The sequence below is a fragment of the Lynx rufus genome, unplaced genomic scaffold, assembly GCF_022079265.1.
Source record: "Lynx rufus isolate CCGP_SWC_20201006 ecotype Redwood Valley unplaced genomic scaffold, mLynRuf1.p SCAF_21, whole genome shotgun sequence".
In the NCBI taxonomy this organism is placed as follows: Eukaryota; Metazoa; Chordata; class Mammalia; order Carnivora; family Felidae; genus Lynx; species Lynx rufus.
The window spans coordinates 204,182-221,322 of NW_025814836.1; the positions used below are offsets into that span (position 1 = coordinate 204,182).

At 39.1% G+C, this 17,141-nt stretch overlaps 1 protein-coding gene across 10 annotated transcripts in view; it reads left to right on the forward strand.

The window, feature by feature from the left end:
• The first annotated feature begins 1,852 nt into the window (after positions 1-1,852).
• The window catches only part of TUBGCP5 (tubulin gamma complex associated protein 5), a 65,665-nt gene continuing 50,376 nt past the window's right edge, over positions 1,853-17,141 (forward strand). For all 10 annotated transcript variants that reach the window (XR_006963401.1, XM_047086592.1, XM_047086600.1 and 7 more), the window contains exons 1-3: positions 1,853-2,008; positions 4,545-4,598; positions 4,709-4,817. Coding sequence is in view for 9 of the 10 variants with exons in the window: in XM_047086592.1 (XP_046942548.1) it covers positions 1,863-2,008; positions 4,545-4,598; positions 4,709-4,817 (309 nt within the window). In the remaining variant the exon portion in view is untranslated. The remainder of the gene's footprint in view (positions 2,009-4,544; positions 4,599-4,708; positions 4,818-17,141) is intronic.

Here is a 17,141-nt window from a genome sequence, read left to right on the forward strand (position 1 = left end):
GTGTTTTGAATGGGACTCAGTCATCTAAGGCACCTTGGGAAAATTATTTCAACTCCCCTTTCAGAAAAGAGACGCTAACCCAGGCCAATCAGAGAAGCCCAGGAAGAGTGGCTCAATCTTTAAGAAGTCCAAGTCACTGGGAGTGACCTGTGGAAAGTTTTCTAAGTCTCCCTCCAAAGGTCAAGACCAACTGGCTGGACAAAGAAATAGAGACACATGTAAGCATATGGATATACTTTGATTTTTAGAGATGTACAGAAAGCAATTAGATTATAGGTTTGGGGTCCTGAGAAAAACGTGAACTACTTACAAAGATTTGAGAGTGATAAATGTACAGACGACAGGTGAAACTGGAGTAGAAAAGACTGCCCAAGAATAGAGTAAAAATTCCCTTTCATAGAACCATCTAATACTATGATTTTCTCCTTCTTGTAAGATTTGTGTAATCATGTGCAGTCTATGTTTTAGGTAGTTGCTATGGTGTCTGAATGGTCTGCCCAAAATTTATATGTTGAAATCTATTAAGTTGAAATCTATTAATCTATTAAATCTATTAATCTATCCAGTGATGATGGTATTAGGAAGTTGGGCCTTTGAGAGGTAATCAGGTCATAAGGACAAAGCCGTTATGAATGGGATTAGTGCCCTTATAAAAGAGACCCTAATGAACTCCCTTGCCCCTTTCACCATGTGAGGACACCTTCACCCAACCCCATGCTGGCACCCTCATTTTGAATTTCAGCCTCCAGAATTGTGAGAAATAAATTCCGTTGTTTATAAGCTACCCAGTCTATAAGTATTTTGTAACAACAGCCCAAATGGACTGACAGTGGTATATCAACTATCTATTACTACAGTAAAACAATGTGATAAATCACATGAAACCCTACCAGATCCCTAAAAGAAAACATAAAGAAGTCCACGTAACAGGTTTTGGAATAGTTAGATGCAATATTGAACAGAAACCGTTCAGGGGCACCTGGATGGGTCAGTTGAGCTTCGGACTGTGGCTCAGGTCATGATCTCACAGTTCCTGGGTTCCAGCGACACATCAGGCTCTGTGCTGACAACTCAGAGCCTGGAGCCTGCTTCAGATTCTGACTCCCTCTCTCTCTGCCCCTCCTCCCCCCTCAAAAATAAATAAAAACTTTTTTTTTTAAATGAACAGAAACAGTTCACAGGTACAGTTTTAACTACTGAACTGTATTTTAGTAATTTAATTAGTGAACTGTATTTCAGTAATTTAATTACTGAATTTTAAGTACTGAACAACAAAGACATACTCCATCTTTAATCAACAGGAATTATAAAGTCCTTTGGCAGCTCCCAATCACAAGCCAGAGAGAGCAGAAGGAGCAGCGCTCAGCCTGTCTGCCTCTGCCAGACAAGCCACTTTGCTGACACTTGCTGTAGTGAGGACCATGTAGTGTGTCCTGTGTAGACAGAGGGAAACTGAGAGATTAGAGATCACCTCTAGAAGGAGAAACTGAAGGTTGGATAAGAATGGACAATTAACTGGTCACGGTACCTGAAAAGGTAGGTGCGAATGAGAACTAATGGCTGTTCTCCAAACATCGTAAATTAAACCACCAACCAAGGTTAGCCAGAGATTATTATTAATCTGACTAACAGTAACGGCTATTTCTTTGAGGACGCTCCTAAATGTACTCAAGGTGAAACTGGAAAACGCACGCAAGAGCGTCCTACAAGAATCAGCACGGACACAACCGGGCAGGAGCTGGAATTCGAACTCTCGCGACAGCGGCCGGAACCTCTCCGAGGAGCAAAGCGGTGGGAGCGTGAACTCTCGCGAGAGCAGGAACAACCTCACGGAAGGGCGTCGTTGTGGAAGTTAGAGCAGTATGTTCCGGCCCGCGCCGTCTTGGAGCCAACTGGACCCACAGCAGGAGCGCGACGTTCGCGAGCTCATTCGCCATGTGGCTGGCCTTCAGGATGAGGCGGACCCCAACTTCCAGCTCGCCCTGCACTTTGCCTGGTCCAACTTCAGGTGTGGGGTGCGGCTCCGAGGCCGAGGCTGGGAACAGGAATGGGTCAAGGGGTATCCGGGAGCGCGGCCGGGTTTCCGACCGTCGTGCGCGCTGCCTCTCCAGCAGCTTGGTGCTCTAGTGTCCTTTGGATCCCTGTCGCGTGTGACAAACGCATAATGAAACAGTGGGTTTTGGCTTGTTATGGGTCGGCCTTACCCTTAGAAGCGCACTTTTGGGGAAGGGGTTTGTGTCTCTCATGTTCCTTCTTCCACTCACTGCGCTTAGCGCGGTGCACTGCGCAGCAAACAGTTTTTGAATGAGTAGGTAAATGAAGTTTTAGAGCAAAATAATGGTCAGACCCTACTTAACACTGTATTCTTACTCCCTAGCCCTTATTGAGCCTCTCCAGATCTCTCTTACCTTGGTCTTGTGTTTTTTTTTCTCTTTTCGAAACGCACAGCATAGTACACTGGATAACTTGTATGTTGTTTACTGTTTGTCTCCTCCACCCCTCCTTCCAGCTAAAATGTAAGTTCCATGAGGGTAGGGATAATGGTTTGTTTTGTTCATTTCTTATCCCAACACTTGGAATAGTTCCTGGCACATAGTACACTAAGCCACCATATAATACAATTTCTAATACAGTGTCTCATGTAATTTCTTGAGATTTATGAAGTCAGAGCTCCTATTTTTATTTATGGAAGATGTAAATTAGACAGTACTGTTATGATCATTACCTATAATAGAATTATTACTAAAAGGATGTCCATCCATGTTAATATTTGCCTGTTTAATTTCAATAGAAATGGTTTTTCAGTTTCTGTATTCTTGATCATCAACCTTAATCATACATACAGTGCCTGCTTGGTTTATAATGAGAACAGACAATGAGTCTAAAAGCCTGCCAAGTTTCTGAAATAATGAGTTCAGTTCTTAAGTGTAACCTATAAATATAACAATGTCTGAATAGGTCATATAAGAGAGAAATTTAAGTGCTGTACCCCAAATAATTTCTCTATTAGTTAATATGTCAATGGCAGTAGGTAGCTGGACATCATTTTAGACTTAAGAGAGACATTAGAAGTTACTGTCTCACATTGAGAAACTAAGTGATAAAGGGATGTTCTCTATTCAGCCATTTACTGGAATAGAATTAGATATATATTTTTAGTGGTGTAAATTATTTCTTTTAAATACAGATTGTTGTCTTTGATACTAAAAATTAGAAAGTGAGTTGAATGAGCTATATGATGCTTTAATCCATGAGAAAAATGAACAATACATGTTTGCTTTTTTAAAAGTCTGTTTATTTTTGAGAAAGAGAAAAAGAATGAGTGGGGGAGGGGCAGCGAGGGGATGGGGGTGGTAACAGAGGATCTGAAGTGGCCTCTGGACTGACAGCAGAGAGCCCCATGCAGGGCTCAAACTCATGAACCGTGAGATGGAAGTCAGATACTTGACTGACTGAGCCACCCAGGTGTCCCATGTTTGCTTTTTTTTTTTTTTCTTTTTTAAATTGTGGCCATGTTCTAGGCCCTAGAAATTCAGAGATGAGTGAAATATAGCCTCTATCCTAAAGGAAGACAGGTCTACATATGATATAGAATTGGAATTTTTAATCTGAGAGCCTGTAGAATTCAGGTGTTAAGAACTTGGACAAGAAAAAATTACACTAACCTCTAACTAAAAACTGGCATTTCCTCAAATTACAAATAAAAGCAACAAGCAATAATAATTTACCTAGGACTGTGTCACAGGTAGAAATCACATAGTTCACATCATAAAGTTGTGGCAGATATTTTCAAATATTTTTTGCTGTTGCTTTACTGATAATTGTGGATCCATTGCTAGATCTCGTTATTTAATGCTTTAATAAATGTCTCTTATTATATCACAAACTTTAAAAGGTACTTCACAACCATATTTCAGTAGGCTTGGGTTTTTTTGTATTTCATCTCACTGGTACCTGGGTGGCTGAGTTGGTTAAGCATCCAACTTTGGCTCAGGCCATGATCTTGCAGTTTGTGAGTTCAAGCCCCGTGTCAGGCTCTGTGCTGACAGCTCAGGGCCTGGAGCCTGCTTCAAATTCTGTCTCTCCCCCCACTCCCCGCCCCTCCCCCTCTTGTGCTGTCTCCCTCTCTCTCTCTCTCTCTCTCTCTCTCTCAAGAATAAACAAACATTAAAAAATTTTTTTAAACATTACTTTGAGAAGTAATGTTTCATAAATTCATAAAGCCTAAGCTTCACTGGGCTTCACTATGGCATAAAAAGATTAGGAACCCCTGCTATAGAATGTGCTATACTGACTTAGATACAAGGCATTATGGGAAGATGAAGGAATCAGAGGACAAAGGAGGCTAAGGATGACCTGTGCTTGAGGAGTTTCTGAGATGCAGTGGCTGTTTGCCTGGATGGTAGAGGTGATACAGGGAGAGAGGTGCACTCCTGGAAATATATTGCCGAATATAGGGTGACTATGGGGATATAGAGGGCTCTGAGACTGGTCTACTTAGCTATATGACAAGGTTCACCTAAAAATTACATTTTCTCTTTTAGATTTCATCATTTCTTGGATGTTAACAGCCACAAAGTAGAAAAAACAATAGAAGGGTAAGTTAGTTTCATATATATGTACATATTAAAAAATATATGCATTTTCTTATAAATCTTTCTATTAATGTAAGTTTATAACTATCAGTTTACTTTTAAATATATTTTAGAATTTATGAAAAATTCATCATTCATTCTGATCTCAGCAAAGCTGCTAGTTGGAAGAGATTAACTGAGGAATTTCTAAATGCATCTCTTCTGAGCATAAAGGAAATAAAGGTATGCATTATATTGTGAGATCTCTTTTATATTTTACCATTTCTAATCTGTTATCATCAACTTGTTTCTGTTACTATTTAAACATTTATTTTACAATTATGATTGGAGCAGAGTCTTCTGGAAATTGACTTAAGCATTGTCATCAAACCCAGTGTGCCTCAGGCTTGTGATCCAGGAAAAAGCATGTTCTTGTGTAATCATCTTCTTAGCCCAACCTACTGTGGAGATTGAGATCAGAGATTGGCACAAATAATAACACTGTCTGGCTGTCTTAAAATTTTAAATGGCTTTTCAGCACTTGGTAATAATAACTACCTATGTAATGCCTACTAGATGCCAGGTGCTGTCCTCAGCACATTCACATTCAATCGTGGGTTCCTAAGATCACCCTTAGACTTGGTGATTCACTGGAAGGATTCACAAAACTTTAAAAACGCTGTTATCCTCACTGGTAACAGTTTATTACAGTAAGAGAATACAGATTTAAACTGAGCAAAGAAAAAAGATACATAGGATAAAGTCCAGAAGAAACCAAGAATAAGCTTCTAGGTATGCCTTCCCATAAGAGTTGTATGAGGATGCACTTAATTCTCCCAGTGATAATGTATGACAGCACATGCAAAGTGTTGCAAACGAAGGAAGCCCATCTGAGCCTTGGTGTCTAGCATTTTTGTTGAGGGTCAGTCACGTGGATGTGCAATGCACATGTGGCTGATCTTAGTTCCTCAGTCTCCAGCCTCCCCCAGACTTCAAATCAAGGACCTCAAGCATAAGAAAATACATTCACAGGGGCGCCCGGGTGGCTCAGACAGTTGAGCATCCATCTTCGGCTCAGGTCATGATCTCACAGCTCATGAGTTCGAGCCCCACATCAGGCTCTGTGCTGACAGCTCAGACCCTGGAGCCTGTTTCAGATTCTGTATCTCCCTCTCTTTCTGTCCCACTCATGCTCTCAGGAGCTAGTCAAGGGCGAGTTGTCCTGAGACCTTTGAGATATTCAGAGTTTGGGCAACTCAGGCTTCCTGAGTAAACCCTTTATTATGCAAATACATTAACTCATCTTCACAATAATTTCTGTGAGATATTCTGTAATTGTTAGGTTTTACCTTTGTCTACACTGTGGGAAGTGGTAAGGAAGAGAGCTTTCTTCTTTGTAAGGAAGAGAGCTTTAAAAAATTTTTGAAACTATCGGTTTAAGGAAAGGCTATAAAAGTATTTCTGGAAAAAATTGCTGCAGTGTTCTGAATCCATGCCCTGAGAGTTAGGAACACTTGTGTGTAGGGAAATACAAATCAAAACCACAATGAGATACCACCTTACACCTGTCAGAATGGCTAACATTAACAACTCAGGCAACAACAGATGTTGGCAAGGATGCAGAGAAAGAGGATCTCTTTTGCGTTGTTGGTGGGAATGCAAGCTGGTGCAGCCACTCTGGAAAACAGTATGGAGGTTCCTCAAAAAACTAAACATATAACTACCCTGCAACCCAGCAGTTGCACTACTAGGCATTTATCCATGGGATACAGGTGTGCTGTTTTGAAGGGACACATGCACCCCCATGTTTATAGCAGCACTATCAACAATAGCCAAAGTATGGAAAGAGCCCAAATGCCCATCAATGGATGAATGGATAAAGATGTGGTATATATATACAATGGAGTATTACTCAGCAATCAAAAAGAATGAAATCTTGCCATTTGCAACTACATGGATGGAACTGGAGGGTATTATGCTCATTGAAATTAGCCAGCCAGAGAAAGACAAAAATCATATGACTTCACTCATATGAGGACTTTAAGAGACAAAACAGATGAACATAAGGGAAGGGAAACAAAAATAATATAAAAACAGGGAGGGGGACAAAACAGAAAAGGCTCATAAGTATGGAGAACAAACTGAGGGTTACTGGAGGGGTTGTGGGAGGAGGGATGGGCTAAATGGGTAAGGGGCACTAAGGAATCTACTCCTGAAATCATTGTTGCACTATATGCTAACTAATTTGGATGTAAATTTTAAAAAATAAAATTTAAAAAAAAGAAAATATTTTTTAAATAATTGGCATAATTTTCCAAATAGATGTCAATGAATTAAATCCTCTGAAAATAAAAAAGGAGCAATTCCAAAAAACAAAAACAAAACAAAAAAAGGAACACTTGTGGGTATTGTGTGGAATACACTCGTGTGTATTATTTCTGCAAGGACCATTTTGAAAGAGGAGGCGGCAAATCTTTTCTCGATTTATTTATACAACTTTCTGGTTAGACTATAGAATTTAATAATTTAGACCTTATGACAGCATAGTACTAATAAAAAAAAAATGGCAAGCATTATTACAGCACTTACTGCATGCCAGGCCCTGTTAGTTCCATAAAGACCATGTTCAGTAGGTACTATTACTATACTCATTTTGGCAAGACAAATGCCTTAATCTCAGTCTCCTTTGAACCAGTGAAAACTTGTGTTGTACAAAACAATTAAATAAAACAGTGAGTGTCACTTCTGATTCCTGCTTTGACCTTTTCATTGTCATATCCTGTGATTTTTCTGTACATTCCTTGAGCACAGGGGGACCACATTCCCTTTGCTTTGCTGTGGCACGTCCTATGTCCTGTACTTGAACTGCCCTTCCCCTTCTCTCCTGCCTGAGAAATTTCATCCTTTAATATTAAATCCAAGTGTTGTCTCTATTGATACTATGTATTGCAGTATGTTATTACGTTCGTTATTGTTTCTTTCATATTTCCCCCTTTCCCATGTGAGTTTTACAAGTTTAGGGTTCTGTATCTGATTTATTCTCAGTCACCTGGAACAGTGTAGACAATAAATATGTGTGGAAGAAAGAAATCTGTACAATCCTATCCTCTCCCTGTCTGTCCTCGACTCTTGTGCCACCTACATCCAGAATTGGTTGCCATTTTCCCCCTTGCTGTGGCATCTTCCACACACCTGTTATAGTGTAGCAATGTTGTAGACTCTTGAGTCTGTAATTAAGAGTCTCTTATGGTTTGCCTCCCTTTCTGTTTTTATCTTATTTATGCTTCCCTTCCCCTGTGCTCATCTGTTTTGTTTTTTAAATTCCACATATGAGTGAAATCATTTATCTGTCTTTCTCTGACTTATTTCACTTAGCATAATACCCTCTTCTAGTTCCATCCATGTTGTTGCAGTTGACAAGATTTCATTCTTTTTGATCGCTGAGTAATAATTCCATTGTATATATATATACCACATCATCTGTATTATCTGTTGATGGATATTTGGGCTTTTTCCATAATTTGGCTATTGTAGATAGCAATGCTATAAACATTGGGGTGCATGTGCCCCTTTGAGTCAGCATTTTTGTATCCTTTTAATAAATACCTAGTAGTGCAATTGCTGGGCTGTATGGAAGTTCTATGTTTAATTGTTTGAGGCACTTCCATACTGTTTTCTAGAGTGGCTGCACCAGTTTGCATTCCTACCAGCAGTGCAAAAGCGTTCCCCTTTCTCCACATCCTCACCAACATCTGTTGTGTGTGTTGTTAATTTTAGCCATTCTGACAGGTGTGAGGTTTTGATTTGTGATTTTTTTTGATATGTGTCTTTTCATTGTGGTTTTGATTTGTATTTCCCTATGATGAGTGATGCTAGGCATCTTTTCATGTGTCTATTAGCCATCTGGATGTCTTCTTTGGAAGTGTTTATTCATGTCTTCTGCCCATTTCTTCACAGGATTGTTTTTTGGATACTGAGTTTGATAAGTTCCTTATAGACTTTGGATATTAACCCTTTCTCCAGTATGTCATTTGCAAATATCTTCTCCCTTTCCGTCAGTTGCCTTTCAGCTTTGTTGATAGCTTCACTGTGCAGAAGCTTTTTATCTTCGTAAGATTCCAATAGTTCATTTTTGCTTGTTTCCCTTGTCTACAGAGACCTGTCTAGTAAGTTGCCATAGCTGAAGGCACAGAGTTTGCTGCCTGTTTCTCCTGTAGGATTTTGATGGTTTCCTGTCTTACATTTAGGTCTTTAATCCATTTTGCATTTATTTTTTATGTATCCCATTTATAAGTTACCCATTTACAATTGCACCAAAACCCATAAGATACCTAGGAATAAACCTAACCAAAGAGGTGAAAGATCTATATGAAATCTGTAGAACACTTCTGAAAGAAACTGAAGAAGACTCAAAGAAATGAAAAAACATTTAATGCCCATGTATTGGAAGAACACATACTGTATTGTTAAAATGTCTATACTGCCCAACACCATTCAATGCAATTCCTGTCAAAACAATACCAGCATTCTTCACAGAGCTAGAAAAACAATTCTAAAATTTGTATGGAACCACAAAAGACCCCAAATAGCCAAAGTAATGTTGAAAAAGAAAAAAGAGAGAGAAAAGGAAATGAAAAAAATAAATAAGAAACTATGACCTTGATTCCAAAACAAAAAAAGAAGAAAGAAAAATATTAAGCCTGGCCCTGTTTCCACCGGAACTGCAGTTGTCATTTTGAAGCATTCAGTTTTCAGTATACTTGGTGCATGCAGGGTCCTGGCTGTGCTGTTCTTCTAGAGGAGAGCCTGAGCCACTGCCTTGGTTCAGAGTTAGTCTTGCCTGAGTAAATAAGCAGTTGCCAGGCACAGGGGGGGCGAGGTTTGTTGTAGGTATGGCCCGCCTCCACTGGAGGCTGCTGTGTTGCTCTCCAAAGTCATACTGTGTTGGTATGTGGGGAAAATGGCACTACCCCAATCCTTCATCACTGGACAGAGAATTGCACACCCCACACTGGTCAGGCAACCCTCACAGAACAGTGAGTGAGGGCAGTCAGCTTGCCCTGTACCACAACTCTCCTGCATCTTTTCTTTGGGAGTTCAAACTTATGCAGCTGGGATTCAAAACTTGAAGTCTTAAAGGACATGCAACCATGCTGACCCATGCCCTCCCTGGAGTAGTGCCCCTCTACTCTGTCTAAACTCTTTTGTCTCTGAAAAACAGTCCCAGGCCTGCACAGTGTGTGGAATCTATGGTGTAGCACCACTAAAAGCAGCAAAGGTTATTCTCTCTGGGTGCATCTCTGTCCCCTGCTGATTAAAGACCTTTTGCTGGCACCTGCAGGGTCTTTTGTCTTTGGGGAGGCAATGTACCCTCTTCCAAAAGTACTCTAGGAAGGAGAATGTTCTCTATCAGTATGCCCCTGAGATCCCTACACTACGCTATGCACTCCAGCACCAGTGTCCTCCTTCTCCCCAGTAGCTCATGCCACAGCTCCACTCTGGAGTAAGTTGCACACTTCCAAAACCTCAGAGTTTAAGCTCCAAACACCGTTTGCAAAAAAACCTGCTACACTCAGTACTTCTTATTCCCCGGCCCATGGTCCAGAGAGGCTTTTCTCCTGTGCAAATGAGTGCCACACTCTCTCATCCCCTTTTTCTTGCCCTTTTGTCTCTCCACAGAAAGGGTTCCCTCCCCTCCATGGCACCACTGTTTTTGTCTCACCCAGTTCACTTCATGTACCTTGCACCTGCCTCGCTGTCTCCCTCCAACAATGGAGATCGTTTTGCCACTCCACAGATTAATTTCCTAGGTGTTTCAGAAAGTGATCTGATCTCAGTACAGCTGTGTTTGAGGGACTAGGAAAGCCCAGGGTCGATTTACTTCTCCACCATCTTAATTTCCGAACTTCATACTTTTTTTTTTTAGTTTTATCAGTATATAACAACATACCATAAAATCTATCTACTGTGGATATACATTTCACCAGTTTTAGTAAATATGTAGTTGTGCAACTACAATCCAGTTTTAGAACATTTCCATTACCCCAAAAGTTTCCCTCAAGCCCATTTGCAGTCAGTGCCTGCTCCCACCCCAACTCCAGGCAGCTGCTAATCTGTTTGCTCTATTTATAAAGTTGCCTTTCTTGGATATTTCATATAAATGAGTTCACAAAGTATATAATTTTTGTGTGCTTCTTTCATGATGTTTTGAAGTTTCATCCATGTTGTAGCATGTGTTCATCTTCTATTTTAATTGCTAAATAGTATTCATTGTATGGATAAGCCACATTTTACTTATGTACCAGTGGATGACATTTAGATTGTTGCCAGTTTTTGGTTAGCATGAATAGTGAACTGCTATGAACATTCTTATAGAAGCTGTGTGTGAACATAAGTCTTCACTCTTTTTGGACACATTTCTAGGAGTAGAATTGCTGGGTTATATGGTAAGCTTAGGTTTAACCAAATTATTTCCCAAAGTGGCTATATCATTTATATTCCCCCAAGCAATGTATAAGGGTTCCAGTTTCTCCACATTCTTGCCAACACTTGTTTTTATCTATCTTTTATAGTATAGACATCATACAAAATATGTAGTAATACACTGTTCTGGTTTTGATTTACATTTCCCTAATGACTAAAGGTTGAGCATTTTTATGTCTTCTGTAATGTCTGTTAAAGTTTTTTTCTGTTTTTAAATGATTGTCTTCTTACTGAGTCATCATTGTTTCTTTCCTACACAAGTTCTTCATCAGAAAAATGGTTTACAAATATTCTAGTTCCTAGCTTGTCTTGTCATTTTTTTAGTGGTGTTTTTTTGAAGTTTAAAAAGTTTTTTCGGGGCGCCTGGGTGGCACAGTCGGTTAAGCGTCCAACTTCAGCCAGGTCACGATCTTGCGGTCCGGGAGTTCGAGCCCTGCGTCAGGCTCTGGGCTGATGGCTCAGAGCCTGGAGCCTGTTTCCAATTCTGTGTCTCCCTCTCTCTCTGCCCCTCCCCCGTTCATGCTCTGTCTCTCTCTGTCCCAAAAATAAATAAACGTTGAAAAAAAAATTTAAAAAGTTTTTTGTTTTAATGAAGTTCATTTTATCTATTTTTTTCTTTTATAACCTGTGCTTTTGGTGTCATGTCTAAGAACTCTTTGCCTATCCCAAAGCTAAAGGCTTTTCTCCTCTGTTTTTTTCTAGCAGTTTAAGCACTTGTATTTCGATTTATAATCCCTTATGAGTTAATTGTTGTATATATTGCGAGGAAAGGATCTAAGTTAAACGTTTTTTTTTGTTTTTGTTTTTTTACCTTCAGATATTCAATTGTCCCTTCACCATTTGTTGAAAAGACTATTTACCTATTGAATTGTCTTGGCAACTTTGTCAAAAACAAATTGAACATAAATGTAAGGATTTATTTCTAGACTCTGAATTGTTTCATTAATTTATATGCCTATCCTTACACAAATACCATAATGTGTTTATTACCGTAGCTTTATAGGAGTTTCAGAATCAGGTAATATAAGTACTACAACTTTTTTCTTTTTCAAAACTGTTTTGTATATTCTAGACCCTTTGAATTTCCATGCACATTTCAGGACCAGCTAAATTTCTACAGAACACCTTCTAGGATTTTGGCAGGGATTGCATTGAATCAGTAGATCATTTTGGGAAGTAGTGCCATCATTGGTTGAATTACATCCCCAGAAAAGATAGTCCAAGTTCTATCCAGGGAAAAATTCTTCCCTCAAGCATTCAGATTGAGCGTGGCTTTGCTGACAGCTTTATTTTAGACTTCTAGCTCCCAGAACTGAGAGAAAATAAATTCCGTTTGTTTCAAGCCATGCAGTTTGTGGTATTTTCTTATGGCAGCCTTTAGAAAGGCTACCATAAGACTACTACATGGTCTTATCAATACTAAGTCTTCTAATCCATGAACATGAACTCTCCATTTATTCATATCATCTTTCATTTTTATCAGCAGTTTTTTTCCATGTACAAATCCTTCATTTCTTTTACATTTATTCTAAATATTTTCTTCTATTTGATGGTGTTATGAATGGAATTGTCGTCTTAATTTCATTTGCAGTTTGCTTATTGCTAGCATATTAAAATGTTAATTCACTTTTATATTTTTTTGTGTATTTAGACTTGCTAAACTCATTTATTCCAGTAATTGTCGTCTGGATTCCTTAGTATTTTCTATGTTAGGGTCATGTCGTTTCCAAAAACAGTTTAACTTCTTCCTTTCCAATGTGAAGTGTTTTTTGGCTTTTTGCACTGGCTGGAAGCTCCAATACAGTGATAAATAGAATGGATATCTTTGCCTTGTTCCCAGTCTTAGAGGAAAAGCTTCAGTTTTAACCCTTAATTATGATGTTAATTGTAGGTTTTTCACAGATACCCTTTATCATTTCAGAGATGTTCTTTTTTATTCTTAGTCTGTTGAGAGTTTTTATCATGATTAAGCTTTGGATATTGTCAAATTTCTTTCTGCACCTTTCAGATAATCTTATGTTTTTGGCTTTGTGTTATATTAACATGAGGTCTTAGCTCAGTCTGCCATAACAAAATGCCACAGACTGGGTGGCTTAAAAAACAAAAAAATTATTTTCTCATGGTTCTGGAGTCTGGGAGGACTAAGAATAAGGTGCTGACTGATTGATTTGCTCATTATGACTCTCTTCCTGGCTCATAGATGGCCACCTTCTCCCTGTGTCCTCACATGGCAGAGAGAGCTCTCTGACATCTCTTCTTATCCCATTAGACCAGGTCTTCTTATGAACTAATTACCTCCCGAAAGCCCCATCTGCAAATATCATCACACCAGGGGTTAGAGTTTCAACATACGAATTTGAGGGGGACAAACTTTTAGTTCATAACATATGATGTGTTATATTAAATGATCTTTGGGTGTTAGTCTGATTTATTTGTGTGTGGTCTGAGAAGTACACTCATACTTAAGGCCTGGCTTATATTTTGTGTTAGTTGTCTCTCATCTCGTTGCATGAATTCGTGCTCCATCAGCCAAGAATGTATAGGTGGTTTGGGTCCACTCCAGTCTCTGCTATGTACAGCACAACCTGTAGTCAACCCAAGACATGAAGAGCTTAACATGCCCCTTTGTCTGTCTTGCCTCAGGATTTCCCTAATAAACCCTCAACTGTTCTGCTGGTTGGCTACTCGCCCCACAGAGGCCTACAACCACTGACTCCCCACTTCACTTGCTACTGCATTTAGCACTTTAGCTGACAGCTCTTTGATTCCAGTTAGACTTTTCCATTAACAACAGCAAAGCTGCTGGTTTTCACTTCCTGTCTATCCTGGTTAAACTACAACTGTGATAGAACTAGAAGGAGTGAAATAGCAAATATGCCACAAACTCACATAGTTCTTCCCTGAGATCATTTTCATGGATTAATTCCTCTCAGCATTTGTATTCCCATAGTCCATTGAGAGCACTGAAATGGTTGTCTGGCAATTTTGTCTAGCTTTTAGTTACTTTTAGAGGAGAGGATTTGAAGACCATGTGCCTCCAGTCATGCCAGAAGTGAATCTCTAACTTCACTATCTATTATAAATAGAGATATATAGTATTCATGGGAGTTACTCAGTAAATGGCAGTTTACCATCCTCCAGGCTCTTGATATTTGGCAAAAGAGAATTTGGAATTAGTTATTGTTGGAAAAATAAGCAAAGACTTTGACCTACTTTTAAAACCCCACTGGAACTATAAATTCTTAATTCTTCGTAGCTTTGAGTTTCAAAGAATGTGAAAGTAGAGTATATGTTATTCCTAAATTTGAGATTCAGGACCACCTCTGATATAATGTACAACACATTGGATTGCTTCTTTCATCGTATATGTAAATGTGTTCATTGACTTTCTACAGAGTAGTGGGGACCGGGCATGGCTTCAGAAAACAGAGACTAGGGGCATGTGGCTGATGGAGTTCCAACTCTTTATCTTCATCTCTTATGTAAAGAGATGGCATAAAAGAACAAGTTAACTTATATTTTTAAACTTCAGTAAAATTGGGGCACCTGGGTGGCTCAGTCGGTTAAACGTCTGACTTTGGCTCAGATCATGATCTCATGGTCCATGAGTTCAAGCCCTGCACCGGGCTCTGTGCTGACAGCTCAAAGCCTGGAGCCTGTTTCAGATTCTGTGTCTTCCTGTCTCTCTGACCCTCCCCTGTTCACGCTGTGTCTCTCTCTGTCCCAAAAATAAGTAAACGTTAAAAAAAAATTCTTTTTAAGTAAAATAGTTCATATCTTCTAAATGTAAGTGCCAGAGTCCTCACTCTTAGCAGTCTTCTTTTTCTTTATTACAATTAGTAATTGTGGTCAAAGCATGGTATACAGCTGGTTGATAGGCTACGTTTTGGCCATTAGTGCTAATTGCTAATTTATTGTTCAGTGATAAACTCAATTAATTGAGTTCTCTCAGGGAAAGTTCCTTTATAGATGTTACTCAGAAAATGAACAAGGAGTAGGGAAATGGCATCATTCAGGTCCTCTTCCCATGACCAAGAGCTGCTTTTGTGCATCCTTACACCACAACAGGTCAATGCTCCGATCCTTAGCAAAGTAGGGAGATCCACAGGGGTTTGATGTGTACCATTTTACTGCATACACTTCTTTCCTCTGCCACTGGTAACTTTCACCTTATTCAGGTGCACAAAAAAAAAAAAAAAAATCTGATGTTAACAATTATTACTAAGTAACAGATTTATATAGTGAGAGGTATTTCTTTTTCAAGTAATTTATATTTTAGACCACTTTTCTCTGTGGAATAAAAATTCTTTTCCTCGGTAAAGGAATTCAGGCCTTTCCAGGCAGGTGAAAAATTATCAGAAAAAGGGCAGCTCTTTGCAGTCTTATTAGTGATATATTGCCTAAGCATTCCTAGGAAAGTTCAGCAAATGTTTACTGTGTCCCTGGCATCATACTAGGTGGTAGGAACACAGAATAAACAAGACATGATCATCACTGCCCAGATAGTTTAAGTTATTTAATTATAATTATAATAAACACTCTGAAGACATATATAAGGTACTACAAATGGTCCCTGACTTACAAAAAAGCAATTGGCATTCAGTGGAGATTCATATTTTGAGGGGCACCTGGGTGGCTCAGTTGGTTAAGCATCCAACTCTTGGTTTCAGCTCTGGTCATGATCTTGCAGTTTGTGAGTTCAGGCCCCACATCAGGCTCTACACTGACAGTGTGGAAGCTGCTTGGGATTCTCTCTCTCTCCCCCCCTCTCTCTGCCCTTCCCTGCCTCTCTCTTCCTCTCTCTCTCTCTCTCTCTCTCAAAATAAATAAATAAACTTTAAAAATTTTAAAGATTCAGATTTTGAACTTTTTCTTTTCCCAGATTAGTGATGTGCAGTAGGATACTGGTGATGCTGGGCAATGACATTGAGCCACAGCTCCCAGTCAGATAGGTGCTCATGAGGGTAAACAACCAGTACACTTACATACACTTACTTGTTGGGTTGTATCCATACAACCATTCTGGTTTTTGCCTTCAGTTCAGTATTCAATAAATTACATGAGATATTCAGCACTTTATTATGTTAAGTAGGCTTCACATCCAGCATGGAGCCCACTGCAGGGGCCTGAACTCATGACTCCGAAATCAAGACCTGAGCCAAGATCAAGAGTCAGACACCCAACCGACTGAGCCACCCAGGCACCCCAGCACTTTATTATTAAGTAGGCTTTGTGTAAAATGATTAAGTGTTCTGAGCATGTTTAAGATAGGGTAGGCATGGGGTGTGTAACTGGCTCAGTCAGTAGAGCATGGGATCTTGATCTTGGGGTCCTGAGTTCAAGCTTCATGTTGGGTGTAGAGATTACTTAAAAAAAAGGAGGGATATAGCCAATCTATGATGTTCAGTAGGTTAGGTGAATGTATTAAATGCATTTTCAACTTACAGTCTTTTCAACTTAAAATGGCTTTATTTGGATGTAACCCCATTAAGTTGTGGAAGATTTATGTAGAATATACAATAGGAAGAGCTCACCTGGTCTTTAGACATCAGAGACTTACCTTCCTTGAGTTCAACCCATCTTTTCTCTCCTTTCCAGCACAGTTTATGACTTTTAACATATTTGGGGGTATTTTTATTTTTTGGTAACTTTTTAAATACTTTTTTAAAAATAATTTGTTTTAAAAAAACTTAAAATTTGAAGAAAGTAAAGGAGATCCAGTGTACCCCTTGCTCAGGTTCACTAATCAGTATCCTTTGATCTAGAATAGTTCCTCAGCCTTTCTTTATCTTGACCCTGACATTTTTGAAGAACACAGGCCAGTTATTTAGTAGCATTTCCCTCAGTTTAGGTTTTTCTGACAATTCCTTGTTAGCATTCAGGTAATGCATTTTTGACAGATTCTTTTTATGTACACATTTGAACTATAAAAAAGATATAGAGATTAGGATTTATTTAGATATAATTCATGTTTTCTCCAACTAGGAACAATATTGGGGACACAACTGACATGGGGTTAACTTTTCTTAAACTAGTTTTGAAAGCTCTTTACAACCTCAGTGATTTATATTCTTTATTTTTTGT